The sequence below is a fragment of the Esox lucius genome, chromosome 6 (assembly GCF_011004845.1).
Source record: "Esox lucius isolate fEsoLuc1 chromosome 6, fEsoLuc1.pri, whole genome shotgun sequence".
Classification (NCBI taxonomy): Eukaryota; Metazoa; Chordata; class Actinopteri; order Esociformes; family Esocidae; genus Esox; species Esox lucius.
The window spans coordinates 22,840,029-22,858,301 of NC_047574.1; the positions used below are offsets into that span (position 1 = coordinate 22,840,029).

The window sequence follows — 18,273 nt, forward strand, 5'->3', positions numbered from 1 at the left end:
AGAACATTAGGCAGGGACTTTTGCTTATCAGATGTGGCTGATTTATCATGTTTGGATTCAAAGACGTGATGTGCAATTTGTCTTATCAAATGATAAGAACTTGTATTGAGGGTGTTACACTGTTTAAGAATTATTAGACCTTACAGTGGCAAAATGTCAGTGGATAACCTCATGGTGAAATGCAAAAAATCTAAAAAATAAATAAATAAAACCTAATAAACCCTAAAATCTCTGTCACAGGCAATATTTAAATATATTTTTACAATAATATATTTAAATATTACCAAGAATATGACATCCAGTGGATTGTTCTGCTCTGGAGCATTCTGTCCCAAAACAGGCAGCCAGCCAATGTCATCTGGGACAGCAAGCAATCTGGAGAGATTTTGTGTGGAATTTTAGGACCCTGAAGGACCCCCAAAAAAATGGTGAAAGGTTAGTATGTCATCCATAAAATGAGTTTCATTTGCCCTTTTCGCTCACTGATACACTACATAGTAAAATCCTGTTGTCATTTGGGATAACGCTAAAAAACAATGTTGATTTTATGCAAATAAGTTTATTTAATAATTATTTACATACTTGGAAGTTGAAGGTCAATGCTGCAGATTTCTACTGGTAGCCAAAACAACTGCCTGATTAAGGTGACTCCCTTTTACTCCCTGAACATAAGTTGTGCATGTAGTGCAAAAATAACAATTTTAGTCAGGAGGGATAACGCAGATTTTTCCACTTAAAACGCATTATTCCATTTTATGGAGTTGAGAAATCAACAATAATAAGTATAATATGATGCCTATAAAACATTCAGACATTTTACATCTTAAATCACATTGAAGTGTTAAAATGTGGGTAAAGAACATGAACAAGTAAGGACACGTTTAAAGAGAACACAATGAGAAAAAAATTGTGCAAGTTTTATTTTCTGAGCTCTAAATATTGGTTACAGCCTCAGTTTATATATTCATTAAGAATTATTGATTTAATATCATAATTTGAAAATTCAGTAACATTATCCCCAATGACATTTTGACTGGTGTCATCACATGATTCTCAATTATGTAAACAAACATTGTTTGAAAATAAGATTTTAGTAATTAGGAAATAACATCCTCGTAAAGGCAATAACTACTTTTAATAAGAAAAATTGGTCAGTTGAACACCTAATTCGTCACTGGGCAGATACTGGACAGAGAATGTTTGGGAAAAAAGTGTCATGGACAGAAATCTAAGTTTGAGGTGTTTGGATCACAAAGAACAACATTTGAGAGACGCAGACCAAAAGAAAATATGCCATCAGTCAAGGATGGTAGAGGCAATGGGAAAGTTTGGTGGTGGTGGTGGTGGTGGTGAAGTGGGAGATTTGTACAGGGTAAAAGGGACCTTGAAGAAGGAAGGTTATCGATCCATTTTGCAAACACTACGCCATACCCTGTGAATGGCGCTTGATTGGAGCTAATTTCCGCCTACAACATGAAATGACCCAAAGCGCCAAACTATGCAAGATCTATTTAGGAAAGAAGATGTTGGCAGGTATTCTGTCTATAATGGAATGGCTACCACAGTCACCAGATCTCAACCCTATTGAGCTGTTGTGGGAGCAGCTTGACCATGTGGCACAAAAGTGCCCATCAAGTCAATCCAACTTGTGGGAGGTGCTTCAGGAAGCATTGGGTGAAATCTCTTTAAAATTACCTCAACAAATTGACAACTAGAATGCCAAAGGTAGGAAAGGCTGTAATTGTTGCAAATGGAGGATTCTTTCACGAAAGCAATGTTTGAAGGACAACTATTATTTGCACTCTTTGCTGTATTTCCTATTCAAGCTCATTTCATGCGTTAACATGGAAAACCAGGACATTGCTTAGTGACCCCAAACTTTTGATCGGTGGTGTATATAAAACTAACGGTGTAAAAACGGTCTAGGTCAGCCATGGGGAGCGAGAGGTGGCTGGCGGTATGTGTACTTGGGCATAGTGACAAGACATACGCATTTTACAATACCTCAGTGAAGGAGGAGAGAAGAGCCGGGGGCAGCAGGTCAGGGACATGGATGGTGACGGGGGGACCTGTCCAGTTACTCTGGACAAAGAGCTGCAGGCAGGCCACTGCCAGGGCCAACATAGACCTCTCCCTGAAAAAGAGGAGAGCAATGTCACAATGAGTTGGAGAGCAAAAAGGGGAAAAAAACATGAAAAAAAGAACAGAGAAAACCAAGTCTGGGGGAGAGAAAGAAAGTAATAGAAAAGGGGAAAAGAACAGAGATAAGAAACATTTGATAAAGAAGATTGTAAAAGGAGTGAAAAAAGAATCAAACAAGTCTTAAGAGAGCGCACAAGATCAGTACATTGATGAAAAGATACTAAAACAAGATAGCCATTTTAATCTCCACATAGAATCAGGCCAACTTTCCAGAATGGATCTAAGAGGCTGCTCCAGTTCGCACAGATCGACTCATTCAATGGAACTTCAGGACTGTCCAGGCATAGACAAAATGGGGAGAGCAAAAGAACAAAGCTTTGCCCCATCAACGGAATTGCATGCATGAACAGTACGTACACGCGCACGCACGCACGCACGACTGGCCTAGCAAGACCTGAAAAGGGCTTTGCAGCGACGTTCCCCCTCATCCAACCCGCCAGAGCTGGTGAGGATCTGTAGAACAGAATGGGAGAAACTCCCCAAATACAGGTGTGCCAAGCTTGTGGTGTAACACCAAAGTCGACTTGGAGGAATAACTGCCAAAGGTGCTTTAACAAAGTACTGTGAAAACGGGTCTGAATACTTATGCAGTTGTGAGATTTCTGGGGGTGGTTAATACATTTGAAAAAAATCTTAACTTTACTATGAAATATTTTTCTTATCCATTGTAGTTGTAGAATGGATGCATGATTTGGACAAAATATTGAATCGCTTTTTTATCCAAACATTGCAATCATGATTATGAACAGCTATTTTCAAACAGGTGGGTGTAAACAGTATAGATAACCTCCCTTCTAAAATTAGATAATGGAAATCATTGCCTACATCATGTGCTAACAAAACAGAAAACAAAAAATAAGTCCATTTGAAACAAATAACACTTACTACAGATTTGAAAGCACAGACTGGGTCTAAAACACCGTAGGGTTAAATCACTTAATGGAATGGCATTTCCGTCACTGCCAGTTGGTATGCAACATTTCTCAACTCTTGAGCAATTTTTAGAATGTAGAAGAGGGGAATGCAACAAGCAGGGTGAAATGTTAAAAAAGGCAAAACTTTTTTTTTTCTCATTATTGAAACAATTATATAATGTAATAGATGAAAAGGCTACCTAAAGCTCTATGTACAGCTTCAAAAAGTTACCTGTCAAATATCTTGATGCTCAAAACCAAAGCTTTCAGAGCGCTTCTATGGCATCAGACACGCTCAATGCACAATGTTAATTTTACTAAAACAACGGGAGTGTGGGCTGGACCACAGGCCTATGTTCAAAGCCATCATTTCCCCACTGCTATTATCAAAAAGGTATTAATGCCTGAAAATATACAGTATCAGTCAAAGGTTTGGAAACTCAGTCTTGGTAATTTCTTTATTTTTAAAATAGTTTAGGTTCTTCGAAGTAGCCACCTCTTGCCTTTGTGACAGCTTTGCACAGAATTGCATTCTCTCAAATAACTTCATGGTGTAGGCACCTGGAATGGATTTCAATTAACAGGCTTGTTAAAAGATAATTTGTGGAACTTTTTTCCACCTTGAGCTTATCAGTTTTTCAGCAGCTTATCAGTGATGTGACAAGGTAGGGTTGGCATAAAAATGTATGTACTGTAGCAAGGTTATTATAGTTTTGCATTTCTTATTAGTTTTTATTTTTATTTCGTTTTGACTTTTTGTTTTTTAAAGTTTAGTTTTAATTAGTTTTTCAAGTGGGTTTGCTAGTTTAGTTTATTTTTTGAAAATGCTTAGTTTTAGTTTAGTTTTTATTAGTTTTAGTGTTAGTTTTAGTGTTTTTTTTGTAATATGGGCTATTTGTCAGGGGCAAGATTCAAAAAGGTCAGAAAAAGTATTGTGTAATAATAACTCAACAAAAACTATGTTGTTTAGGGGCAAAGTGTTATGATATGTATATTTGGAGCAAGGCACAGATTCACAGATGTTAGCACTCAAAACCTGTGATAACCATGAATCATCATACATTTATATGTCTAGCACTAGTTTTATGACCTTTGCCAAGAGCATAAATAGATAGAACTAAAAATGCAGATGAAGTTTTTAGCCATCTGATTGCTATTTAGTAGATTTGCTTTAATGTTTCGAAAAAAGTATCTGAAAGGGATAGTTAAAATAATTCCTTCATTAATAATGTTACACAGAACTTTATTATATTAAATATGGTTCACGCCTTCACAAAATATACACATTTAACAACCTAGAGTCCTACCAAATTCACACCCCATGGAAATTCCTTTAACGTTAACTCTTACAAAATCCACACGCCGTACCAGAAATCTAACGTTACACATCTTCTAAACAGAATTCACACACTATACAAATACCACAGCTGTACAATTTTCACACCCTATTCTAAATTTATACAATAGCCTTCTGCCTACTCATCTGGATTGAAGCAGCAAACATTCAGTGTAAAAGTAAAAATGACATTATTTAATATTTGAATCACAGCTTATAGTGTTTTGACATCGACAACCCAAGTGCATTTTACCTCAAACTTGCGAGTAGTTAACTTTCTAAAGAAGGCGCAATCGCTTCTCGGGTAAACATTAACACACTGACAAAATTATATTCAGAATAAAAAAAATTTTTATACCACTTTTTAATGTGTGATTGTGTAAAGGTGTTCGAGAAACCAACCTTTCGTGAACTTGCTTCAACGTCGAACACTCGTTCTCATGGAGACGCGGTGTGCACGGAGGGGAGGGGTGTGTGTGTGTGTGTGTGTGTGTGTGTGTGTGACAGAGAGACGGAGGGAGAGCAGGGAAAGGAAATACAGCTGAGCGAATACTCTGCGTGTTTTAAATAGCGTTAAATGTTTTTTCCCACCTAGTTTTCGTTTTTTCGTTCGTTTTCGTTAACGATTATAACCTTGTACTGTAGTAGCCCATATTATTGCAAAAACTGCTCTGAAAAGAAAAATGACAGCCCACCATCACTTTAAGGTCAGTCAGTCTAGAGCATTTCAAGAACTTTGAAAGTTTCTCCAAGTGCAGTTGCAAAAACCATGATGAAACTGGCACTCATTAAGAACGCCACAGGAAAGGAAGACCTCCACTGCAGAGGATAAGATCATTAGAGTTACCAGTCTCAGAAATTGGCAATTAACTGCACCTCAGATTGCAGCCCAAATAAATGCTTCAGAGTTCAAGTAACAGACATCAACATAAACAGTTCATAGGAGACTGCGTGATTCAGAACTTCATGGTCGAATTGCTGCAAAGAAACCACAACTCAAGGACACCAAGAGACTTGCATTGGCCAAACCACACAAGAAATTGACATTTGTGAGATTTTTGCTTTCAACCACAGTGTCTGTGAGACACAGCGTAGGTGAATGGATGATCTCATGTGAGGTACCCACAGTAAAACATGAAAGCTGATAGTGTGGGTAAGCTTTATTTAAAATTCAAGGCACACTCAATCAGCATGGCTACAACACCGTTCTACAGCAACACAACTGTGCAAAGAAGAATCTAAAATATAGATGCATTTTGATTTATTTAACACTATTTTGGTTACTATATGATTCCATGTGAAATTTCATAGTTCTGGGGTTGTCACTATTATTCTACAATGTGGAAAATAGTAAAAATAAATATAGTTTAATAAGCACATCAGAACTTTTGACTAGTACTGTATGGAAAAAAGAAAGAACATTTCAAGATAAACTCTTTGAAACGCTGACCAACCAATTTGGTCAAAATAACTTTACTATCGATTGGCAAAGAGTTTGTCAAGCCTACAAATTTTTATCATAAGTGTAAGATGTTGGGGTAAGCTTCTGAACTCAAAGGCAACTAATATGCAGTCATTTCAAATACTATTTAGGGGCTTACAGATGTAAAATAAATGGCTCAACTTTAGACATTTTAACAGATGGAATGACATGGCTTTTCCATTACCAGTAATGGGCGGCATCGCGTTGCAAACAGCACAGAGTTTTACAGCAACCAGCGCAGCACCGGTCAATTGACCGGACAGTACTTCAATAAAGTAATTTACAAGAACCCAGTTGAGGAAATAGAACATTAAGGTATTCCAGCACATGATTTTTTCAGCTCAAATTCTGCTAAAGTGCTTAAGGCACTTTAACCACTCTGTAGGAACCCTATATTTATCTACTATTTAGCAATTCCGGACCAAGCCCTGGACCAACACAGAGCCAGTATATTAATATCTGGTTGAGCAGCTCATTTCTAAAATTGTAAGAAAAGCTTTCCCACCCAACAGCTATTCTGGAGGATGGTCGAACATATTTGATGTAAAACACTATTGGGGAAAAAAATTGCCTGTCAGGCAAAACATCTTTTTAGAACTGCATAAGCAAGTGCACAATTTGGAAATGTTCTTGTTTAGTAATATTTGTCTACCTACCATAGAATGGTTTACTTTGCAAGCTGACTTGTGTATATTTGAGTTGCAAAGCCCTATACATTGGAAGACCAAATCAACTAAAACCTGTGAGCCCCTAAGTTTACCCACAAACGTTTTTAGTTGCATATGCAAATGAAGTTTATAGAAGAGGAGGAGAAATAGAAAGAGGAAGAAGGAAATGTATATCAATGAGTATTGACTTTGTCAGAAATCAGGGCTCCACAGGACAACTTTGCTTGTCTGTGGGCAAACCAAGTATAACTGCAAAAAGTAGCCTACAGCTACAGTGGATATAAAAAGGTCTACACACCCCTGTGAAAATGCCAAGTTTTTGTGATGTAAAAGAAAGGGACAAAGATAAATCATGTCAGAACGTTTTACACCTTTTAATATGACCTATAATGTGAACAATTCAATTGAAAAAAAAAAATAATAATCCTAAAGAACCCGAAGCCAGGAAAAGAACAAATATGAATTTGGGAATTTTGAAATATAATTTAAAAAATAAAGAAAAAGATTTAAAGCCCTATTGAGCGGTTTAATAAATCAGGTATAGCCACAGCAAAATGGAGAAAGAGGAATGTGCCCAATTAAAAGCAAAGAAATAAAGCAGCTTGTGACATGATTAATTTAATTACATTTCTAAATGAAGCCTCATACCTGAAAACATTAGAGAACCCAATTGACATTTATATACAGCATTTCTTCAGATCTGTTATTGCCCATAATTGTTAAGGTTAATTGTGAGCATTGCAGGCAATTAAAACATGTCACTTGCCCATGGGGGTTTCAGTCATGGTATCCTTTAATGACAGATGTGCTCGTTATAAATGTGAAGAAACAAAATAATCTGTCTGAATCTGATGAACAGTACTTAGTGGGGATAAGTATTTGATAACCTGCAAAATCAGCAGTGTTTCCCACTTACAAAGCATGTAGAAGTCACATTTTTATCATAGGTACTTTCAACTGAGTGACGGAATCGAAAACAAAAATCCAGAAAATCACATTGTATGATTTTTAAGTAATACATAATATTGCATGACATAAGTATTTGATACATCCGAAAAGCAGAACTTAATATTTGGTACAGAAACATTTGTTTTCAATTACAGAGATCATACATTTCCTGTAGTTCTTGACCAGGTTTGCACACACTGCAGAAGGGATTTTGTCCCACTCCTCCATACAGACCTTCTCGAGATCCTTCAGGTTTTGGGGCTGTCGCTAGGCAATACGGACTTTCAGCTCCCTCCAAAGATTTTCTATTGGGTCCAGGTCTGGAGACTGGCTAGGCCACTCCAGGACCTTTAGATGCTTCTTACGGAGCTACTCCTTAGTTGCCCTGGCTGTGTGTTTTGGGTTGTTGTCATGCTGGAAGACCCAGCCACGAACCATCTTCAATGCTCTTACTGGGGGAAGGAGGTTGTTGGCCAAGATCTCACGATACATGGCCCCATCCATCCTCCCCTCAATACAGTGCAGTCGTCCTGTCCCCTTTGCAGAAAAGCATCCCCAAAGAATGATGTTTCCACCTCCATGCTTCAAAGTTGGGATGGTGTTCTTGGGGTTGTACTCATCCGTCTTCTTCCTACAAACAAGGCGAGTGGAGTTTAGACCAAAAAGCTCTATTTGTGTCTCATCAGACCACATGACCTTCTCCCATTTCTCCTCTGGATCATCCAGATGGTCATTGACAAACTTCAGACGGGCCTGGACATGCGCTGGCTTGAGCAGGGGGCGCCGTCATTTAATCCATGACGGCGTAGTGTGTTACTAATGGTTCTTTGAGACTTTGGTACCAGCTCTCTTCAGGTCATTGACCAGGTCCTGCCGTGTAGTTCTGGGCTGATCCCTCACCTTCCTCATGATCATTGATGCCACACAAGGTGATATCTTGCATGGAGCCCCAGACCGAGGGAGATTGACCGTCATCTTGAACTTCTTCCATTTCCAAATAATTGCGCCAACAGTTGTTGCCATCTCACCAAGCTGCTTGCCTATTGACCTATAACCCATCCCAGCAGGTCCACAATTTTATCCCTGATGTCCTCACACAGCTCTCTGATCTTGGCAATTGTGGAGAGGTTGGTGTCTGTTTGATTGAATGTGTGGACAGGTGTCTTTTATACATGTAACGAGTTCAAACAGGTGCAGTTAATACAGGTAATGAGTGGAGAACAGGAGGGCTTCTTAAAGAAAATAGCTCAGCATCTGGCAGTCATAGAAATTGCCATATTTGACTAATTGGCAAAAACGTTATCTTACAGAATTATAATGACCCTAAACACTCCATAAGGACGATTAAGAGACACTTCTAGGAGAAGTCTGAAGATGGAACACTCATATTACACTGTATTACAATGGCATATATAATGCTCAAATACATTTCTTTATAGAATTTTCTGTGGTGGCTTAAGGTTTTACACGGTACATTCAAACCCGTTCCCAAAGAAATTGGGATGTTAAAATAAAAATAAAAGCACAATGCAATGATGTGTAAATCATGTATCCCAATATTTAATTGAAAAAAGTACAAAGACATCAAATGTTGAAACTGAGAAATGTTATTGTTCTTGGAAAAATACATGCCCTTTTTTAATTTGATGCAAGCAACAGGTTTCAAAAATAGTTGGGACAGGGGCATGTTTATCACTGTGTTGCATCACCTCTTCTTTTAACAACAATACACGTTTGGGAAGTGAGGAGTCCTGTTGCTATAGTTTTGAAAGGGAAATGTATTCCCATTTTTGCTGGATATAGGATTTCAGCTGCTCAACAGTTCGGGATCTCCTTTGTCATAGTTTTCATTTCAGAAAGGTTTTCAATGGGTGACAGGCCTGGTCTCACCCATTTTTTACTATGGAGCTGTTGTAATACATGCAGAATGTGGTTTGGCCTTGTCTTGCTGAAAGAGGCAAGGCCTTCCCTGAAAAATACAATCTGTTCCAAAACCTGTATATATTGTGCAGCATTCACAGATGTGCATGTCACCCATGCATTGGGCATTATACACCCCCATATCATCAAAGATACTGGCTTTTGAACAGTGCGCTGATAAGAGTCAGGTGGTCCCTCTCCTCTTTAGTCCGGAGGAGCTGATTCCCCCCAAAAATGTCAATTATTGATTTGTCAGACCACAGGACAGTTTTCCACTTCACCTCCATCATAAATGAGCTTGGGTCCCAAGAAGGCAGCAGTTTGGGATCGTTTAAATATATGTTTTGTTCTTTGCATGGTAGAGTTTTTACTTGCATTTGTTGATGCATGTTCCCAGATAATGGTTTTCGGAAGTGTTCCTGAACCCATGCAGTGATTTCCACTACAGAATCATGTCGGTTTTTAATGCACGTTTTAGGGCCCGAAGATTACGGCCATCCAACAGCGGTTTTCGGCCTTGTCCTTTGCATACAGAGACTTCTCCGGACTTCTCCCATCAGCAGGACTTCAATCTGTTCCTTAGTGCGAGGAGGAACAGGAGGAGCACTGCCAGAGCCCTACAGAATGACTTCCAGTGGGCTACTAGTTCACATGATTCTGACCAAACTGTCAAAAATAGACTCCATGAGGGTGGCATGAGGGCCCGACATCCTCCAGTGGGACCTATGCTCACAGCCCAACACTGTGCAGCACAATTGGCATTTGCTAGAGAACACCAAAATTGGCAGGGCCGCCATTGGCGCCACGTTCTCTTCACGGGTGAGAGCAGGTTCACACGGAGCATGTGACAGATGGGAAAGGGTGTGGAGATGCCGTGGTGAACGTTATGCTGCCTGCAAAATCATCCAGCATGAGCAGTTTGGCAGTGGGCCAGTGATGGTCTGGGTAGGCATATACTTTGAGGGTAACACAGACCAACACATGCTAGCCAACAGTACCCACACAACGGTATCGGGATGAAATCCTTATGTTGGTGCAGAGGGCCCTGGGTTCCTCCTGGTGCAGGAGAGTGCCCGGGCCTCATGTGGCCAGAGTGTGTAGGTAGTTCCTGGATGACGAAGGCATTGATGCTATTGACTGGCCTTCACGTTCCTCAGACCTGAATTCAATTGAGAACCTCTGGGACGTTATGAAGCGATGCATCGTACACCACCATGTGCAATTTAAGTGTTCCCTTAATTATTCAAGAAAGAAACAAAATAAATCTGTTTCAAAATGTGATATCTTGTATTGGTACGATTTTCTATTGAATACAGGTTTTAAATGATCTGCACATCAATGTATTCTGTTTTTATTTACATTGTATGCAGCATTCCAACTTTTTTGGAAACGGAGTTGTACATACAGACATGCACGAATGTAAACATACATGCACGCACGCAGACTTCCCACAAGTCCAGCTGACTGCTAAAGCTGTAAAAGAAAACGAAGTGAGAGAGAGAAGGGCAAAGATCTGATACAGTGGGGAATGGAGAAGCGAAGTGTGCTGAATTACCCATTCTCCCATAGATAACCCCACGGGAGAAAAGAGGAGGAGATGTTAAGTTGTCCTTATTAAAAATTAATTATTCATGGCAGCAGGAAGCTCTGCTCGGCTCCTTTCAGCGAGGGAACAGCTCGTGCTTTGTAATTTTCCTATCCTTCCCGCAATAAAAGTCACTGTACAGGCACAACGTTTCTGGCACTCCCTACCATCAAGAATTTAACAGTGGTGGGCTGCCATTTTGAGCTGAGTCACCTGGCAGCACAGCTTGAAGAGAACTCCGGTCTGAATCATGGTGTGAGGCATTGTTTTCATGATTGAGTTTCATACTTTGTTATTCTACCAGGTCAGAATGACAAAACGTATCACTGGTCAGATTTCACCCTAATAGGCTACCCAGGTTCTCATTCCAGGAATACATGGGTAATTACAGGGATAGTTGGAGGCGTGACAGGATTAGGGTTGTGACAGGATTGGAGTCCGTAAGACCGTTTTCCCTGTCAAGGCGATACTGCGTCCTTACAGGAATGATGAATGCTCTGGTCCGGGCGCCTACACTCTCTTGGCCTCTGGTCCGGGCGCCTACACTCTCTTGCCCTCTTGGACTGCACAGTATGGACTACTTGCGGACTGATTTCCCTGTACCTCAAAAAGTGGAAACAGGCAGTGTTGGATAGCAATCCATTTAATGAATAAATGTGTCTGTTATACTGTATTCCACTGGTAATTTTTTATTTTATTTTTCAATTATAAAAGTGGACTCAGTGATTCCAGCTTGAGCTTTAGGATCAGGCCTCAAGCACCGGACTTCACCTTGTGATGTCTGGCTTGACCCATTGGTGGGCGGGTCTTGGACTCGGATGTAGCCATAGGAACTTGTAAATTGACCACAGGTGACTTGGGACTTGACTCAGACTTGAGGTTTAGTGACTTGACTACAGCTCTGAAAGCAGGTAATGTTGTGGAAAACCAGCAGAAAGAAGAGAGAAGTCTACATATCAACGTTTATTCATTAATACACAATATGAAGTAGTAACATCTACAATCAAATGTTACCAGTTACTTGCAGACTAGAAGTCATGCCCAGAGTTAAATGCCAGTAAACATAATTTACCTTCCAAGCCTGGGGGCTAAACCAGTTTTCTACCACATGCATTGTTAAATAGACAGGCAAGGCTGAAATCAGAAGATTGTCTCTTTCTACTTTTTTTAGTTAAAAGTGAAAACATATAGGTAAGCAAAATTGTTGTCCACAGTAATTACCTTTTACAAACCTATATACTAACCAACACCTATTTAGGGATTGATGTTACAATGCTATAGCTCTCTCTCACCTTGCTGGTTAGAGATAATGCAATTAAGATGATCTACCTTCAGCAATTACTTTACTTTTTACAGTACAAGGTTCAGGAATTGAACCAGCAACTTTCAGTTCACCAGCCCAATGATTTTTCCACTAGGCTATTCTGCCGCCTCTCTGCTTGACCTATTCCAGAATATACTGATATTCATATTAAAGTCATTTTATAAACAACTTGACTCACATCAATACATTTATCAAGGACTATAAAACACAAAGGGTGAAAAGCACCTTTGAAAATCCAAATTGGGAGGACTGACTCCCAAATCTTTATATAATTATTGGTCTGCAAAGGTCTGTGCTGTAACATTTTGGCTTGATAACACCCCAGTGATGTCCAACTAGCTTACAATGGAGCCTGTGGATTTCCAATCCTGTTCCAAAAGCTTAGTGTTTATGTCCCCTCTACACGTTGGAAGTCTTTTTATAGTCATAGGCACTGGCGTAGTGTATTGACGACGGGCCGGGGTGCAAGCTGTACTTGCAGCCGCCCCAGGCAAAAAATTAAGATGCGGTATATACGCATGTACATCCAACCACGGTGTAGATTAACCTCACAGCCGACGTCTGACTGCGATAACCACAGAAAAACACAATATAAAATACAAAATAAAAACATTTATTATAGAGGCCCACCAAAGGCCCTGGTGCAGCCACACCCACTGCACCCCCGATAGTTATGCCAGTAGTCATAGACACATCATACACGGCATAATCGGCATCTGGACGCAAATCAAGGCACACAAACATTGATCATGGTGACTGCTGCTCCGGATAGCGAAGAAACACACTCCTGCCTCTTCTAACATAGATAGTGTTTCAATTGCCAGGGAGAGGTGGATACTCACATCACAGAGCTAAACCTGAGAGACCACTAACCTTATCCAACAATAACTTATTTGTTAGTTAGAGACTACTAGGGCTGCACAATATATATATTTCAGCATAGCTTTAGCTGATTGGGACCTAGATGAGAGTCGTCTACTCTGTATAACAACAGACAATGCCGCGAACATGGTGAAGGCTGCTGCCCTGAACAAGTGGACCAGACTGCAGTGCTTTCGCCTCTGACTTCATCTTGCAGTTGGTAAGTTATGCCCAATTGCGCATTCTATTTTACTACTGTTACTATACTATTACATATTATTACCTAGCAACCGGTCTCGAAATATACAATTTTCATAAGTTTCATAAATTGTAATTGTAGAGAATGTGGCTGGGGACAAATGAAGGGTACAGACTGTCAGGTTGATAGCCAAAGCTCTTTCTGAACATCCTCAGTTTTTTCATATCGCAATATATATCGAAGAAAAACAAAAGATTGCAACGTCATTTATTTCCAATATGGTGCAACCATAGAGACTACGTATGTAAACTACTTACATTTGATAGGTGTTTCAAAAGGTGACAGACATGATATTGATATCCTGCCTGAATAATGCATGAACAGATTAACATTTTGCTCCTGTGTATTGTTATTTTTTACCTGTCAACCTTGTCATCGTCTGTGCTGTTGTCAAGGTAGGCTAGGACACGTCCTTCCAGGTAGGCCTCGATGGCCTGTCCATCAAAGTTGTCTCCACCACCCAGCAGGTCCAAGACCTGAGGACTCAGCAGCACCGCCTCAAAGTCCCCTTCAAGCAATGACTGCAGAAGGGGACCTGCCTCTGGAGAAGACAGAAGCAAAGATATCAACAAAACATCAGACAACATGACAGCTTGCAAGATGTGTGTTTAATTATGGGCGGCAAGATAAATATGAAGGGCTGTGTAAAAGAAAATTGTTTGTTTTTCTGACACCATTAAGAATGTGCCATTGTGAGTCCACAGTTTTTCCCTTCTGTCTGACGCAGTCTTTTATTTCTCTGAAATAAAAGCATAAGCTTTCAAAATATTACTGTACAGCCCCCTTGTTTAAGTCACCTCATAAAGGCTATGATAGTTGCATAGATTCAGAGTAGGCCCACTTTATTAGAATTAATCAAACTATCTCATTATTGTTGTCCCAGATGCATTACCACACTGTTGGAGAACATGAAGAACCCCGCTGGACCTTATACTCTGCTTCGCATCAACGCCCCCATTACCTCTACAAAAGAACCACTCTCATTTGTCTTATATTGTTTCTCACATATTGTTAATATAACTCCATATTCTCATTAGAAAGATGAGCATATTAAACAATGCCCCACAGGATTCAATTTGGTTTGTCTGTGTGTTTATGAAATATGCAGGCATCTGGATGTTCTAGCTGTTGGAGGGGCACCGTTTAAACAGGTGGAGAGAAAATATGTAGATTTAAAATGAACAGTCTAAGTTTAAGATGAAGGTTGAGCTTCTCTCCAGCTTTCATTAGTTCATTATTTGAGCAGGGAGGCTGGCTGGGCTCATTAGCATTGATTGCATTGTGCTCTCCTGGTATAATGAGTGAGGACTGATGAAAGGAGAGAGGGAGCGAGAATAACAAGAAAGCAGTGAGACGGGGTCTACATCAGCAGACAGGTAAACCTGAGCAGACAAAACACTACAGCAAACTGCCAACGACATGCTCTCTCACATACATAGTGTCCCGATTATGCGTTCTTCCACTTGACTGCACTTCACTAGAGCCAGTAATGAAAAAATAGTCTAATGGTATAGGGATGGTTTTTGAGGAACTTACCAAATATCAGTCTAGTATATAACAAAGTGCACAGTTCAGGACTAGGAAGAAAATGTGGTTGCACCCACAACACAAACAGCATATGCTTTTACTCATGAGCTGCACTGAAAATGGAGGAAAGATCAAAATATCTTCAACAACAAAAACAGCAGGTTTTATTACAGACAAAAGCAGAAATCAAGAAAACCAAGTCTAGTCATTTGAATAATAAAACCAAGTGTTTTGAAACCGATATTCAACTCAATATGCACCAAATAAAAATATTTCGGGAATAACATTTAATTTCAATATGACTTTCATTAACTTCAAGGTATGTGGCTATGAAAAGGTAATATGCATACATCAACATGCATATTGCTAGTAGCTAGCACAGTTCCTATTGATTTCCCCTAGCTTAATACAATTGCTGGTATGCTTTAATAGGCAATTGCGGCCTGTGAGGTATGGAGATCTTTCACCTCACAACGAATCTAATGACACCCAGCGGCTGCAGAACCAAGAAAGGGAGGGAGGAAGGAGGGAAGAAATGATGAGACATAAAAGGAGAAAGGGAGATGAGGAGCTTCACTTTATGAAGGAGGAATTGAAAGCCCAGGGTATGATCTCCCTCAACCACTGGTTAATAACATTTCAGCTACTAAAACAGATTTCAGATTTGCAAACAGATAACAATTGGAGATCATATTCATAAACGTAAGGACATCTAATATGGAAGAAATACATTGCTTGATTTAAGTTCAGGAATTAAATTAGTTCAGGAGCTATCTTCTCCAAGTCGCTTGATTGAGCCCCTCACATTTAACCCAGCCATGAATCACTCCTAAGCTTTTTAAAGTTTTGTCCTGAAGAGGATGTTTAGGCTATAATGTGGTTAGAAGGTGGCTTGTGGAGGGAACTCAGGCATTCTCATTTGGTGGGTAGAGGGAGACAAATCAGGACACTGAAATGTTGCAGTGTACTTTAAAATGATGCAAAGCGTACTTCAGGTAGCCCAGATTCACATACGAGTAGGTAAACCAGGTGGAATGCCAATGCACACTCTCCCTTGCAGAAGACTTTCATCACCCTATTTTGCTTCTGTGTGTCAATCTGGGCCACTGATAAGCTACGCTGTGTGTTTCATAGAAGAGCTGATAGCCTAGGCATTTCCTGAAAATGTATTGTCTCTGGTCCAGCACAGAAAAAGTTAGAGACCTAACTGTTTGGCAAAAATGAAGATATTGCAATAGGCATCTCAGGACTGTTCCAGTAACATGATTGTATCTATTTCCCAGGGCATCTCAATATGAAAAAGATATTTAGTACCATTGTCAGTGGAAAAGCTTGAAATATACAGGCACAAGAACAGTGAAAAAATTGCATACATTGTAGCATTATAGAAATCATAGACTAGTTTAATTTGGCAAAAGGATAAACAAAATATAATTAATTACAAAATAACTATCATAAAATGTCGTGTTTATATACAGACACGTCAAGAACATTGGCAAGCATATAGAATTAACCGCCATGCATGGTCATTGTCCAGAGGAACATGCATAGTGAATGGTCGAGATATGCGTCTCCATCAAGGTGGCTGGGATGCTTCGCCCCAATCACAGTGATGTCAACTGCACGTGCTTGTATTAAAGAGTAAGTTCTGAGAAATACCGCGGAAACAATTGCTATTTACTATTACTATTTATGTCTTTATTCTACTGAAGCAATGACTATTTCTGCCTCTCACAATGTAGCAACCATTACCATTACCAATAAGATGAAAGCTAACAGCCTGAGTACCAGTGTCTTTAGCTAACATTCCGCGCAACGTGTCTTTGGCACATGACACGACAGGTAGTATAGTACAGTGTGTGAAATGATTAGAATAGTGACTAAATATACTAGTATCCGGGCTAGTTGAACTGTAGCTGTACGTGTTTTTGCTAACCATGTAGTTACCTGTGCACAACGGTAGAAGCAACCGTAGATTAGCAAGATGCGTCCTCTTCACGCATCACGGGTGGCTCGCACTAACGTTTATCAAGACGTTGGCGGTGTGGCAAACTAGTCCGTAACAGTAACCTACCTAACTAATGTTAAATGTTCAAATCTGAGCCAAGGAACCACAGTAGATAGCTGTAGCGGAGTTCAAGACTACTGTATAGTACGGATGAATACCCAGTCAATTGAATTTTCTCAGATATTACTCCGTGCTCGATTACCGTTACGCGGGTTTCGATGGTAAGCTGGCTCTTTCACAACACAAGTTGAAATACAAACATTTACTAATACTGAATCACCTACTTCACGCAATCCCATCAAGTATTAGTCCAAAATATTAAAAATATTTATTGATGACTTGATACATTCCAGATAAGCCAAATTACATTAAACCATTGACGAAATTAGTTACACGCATAGGCTAACTGTGAGTCATTCACTCCTATTTACCTGCTACTGTAACCTTAGATCCGTAAGACTTATGCGTTATCGTTGCGTGTTAACTTTACTGTACTAGTCACCTAACGTCGTTAGCTAGCTAACGTTAGCAGAACGTAGCCAACAACAAACTAGTATCATTTACTCTTACTAACAAGACAGTTACAATCCTCAAGAAACACACCAAACTAGCTAAATCTATACTACGTCAAAATAATAATACAACATGCTGATCGAATTACTATCTAATAATCTCTCACCTGCAGAGCTGAAAACCTTCTGCTGCCAATCCGTTGCCTCTCTAGGAGTCAGAAAACCTCGGAGCACTGGAATCTCACAGTCCCGCACCATCCCAAAATGTGGTTAGGAACAGTGATACAGCGAAGTCAATACTGCTTCCAACCGGTACCAGCGTGCTTGTAAATTGAGAATATGTGTATCCTTATTAATGCAGTGCAGGCTATATCAACTCACTAATAAAAATGTATTCACTTCAACCCCATGTGCTGTGAGTGGCATCAGTGAGCAGCCATGACAGATACGCATTGCATCATGGGAAAAAAGGAGGGTTGGTCCCATGTGCGACAACGCCGACACGCTCGATTAATAAATTGATGACGTTTGTCGCACAACAGAAAGTCATGCTAGGACTTCAGCCGACTTCAACGCGCTTCAGCTAAACGTGCTAGCTACATGAGATACAGCCAATAAGCTACCAGGTGAAGGATGTTTGTTCACACCAGCTTGTCTTTAGATTGAATCTAGACCCTATGATACTATTTGTTTTAAAGGGGCAATATGTAAGATTTGTACTTTAAT

General features: G+C 39.8%; 1 protein-coding gene across 1 annotated transcript in view; it reads right to left on the reverse strand.

The window, feature by feature from the left end:
• Nucleotides 1-18,014, reverse strand: part of ttc27 (tetratricopeptide repeat domain 27) — a 106,244-nt gene extending 88,230 nt beyond the window's left edge. Inside the window, exons 1-3 of the mRNA XM_010892268.4 lie at nt 17,715-18,014; nt 13,861-14,041; nt 2,005-2,134 (exon numbers count right to left, since the gene is read on the reverse strand). Of these exons, the coding sequence (XP_010890570.1) occupies nt 2,005-2,134; nt 13,861-14,041; nt 17,715-17,805 (402 nt within the window). The 5' untranslated portion in view covers nt 17,806-18,014. The remainder of the gene's footprint in view (nt 1-2,004; nt 2,135-13,860; nt 14,042-17,714) is intronic.
• Nucleotides 18,015-18,273: the final 259 nt, after the last annotated feature.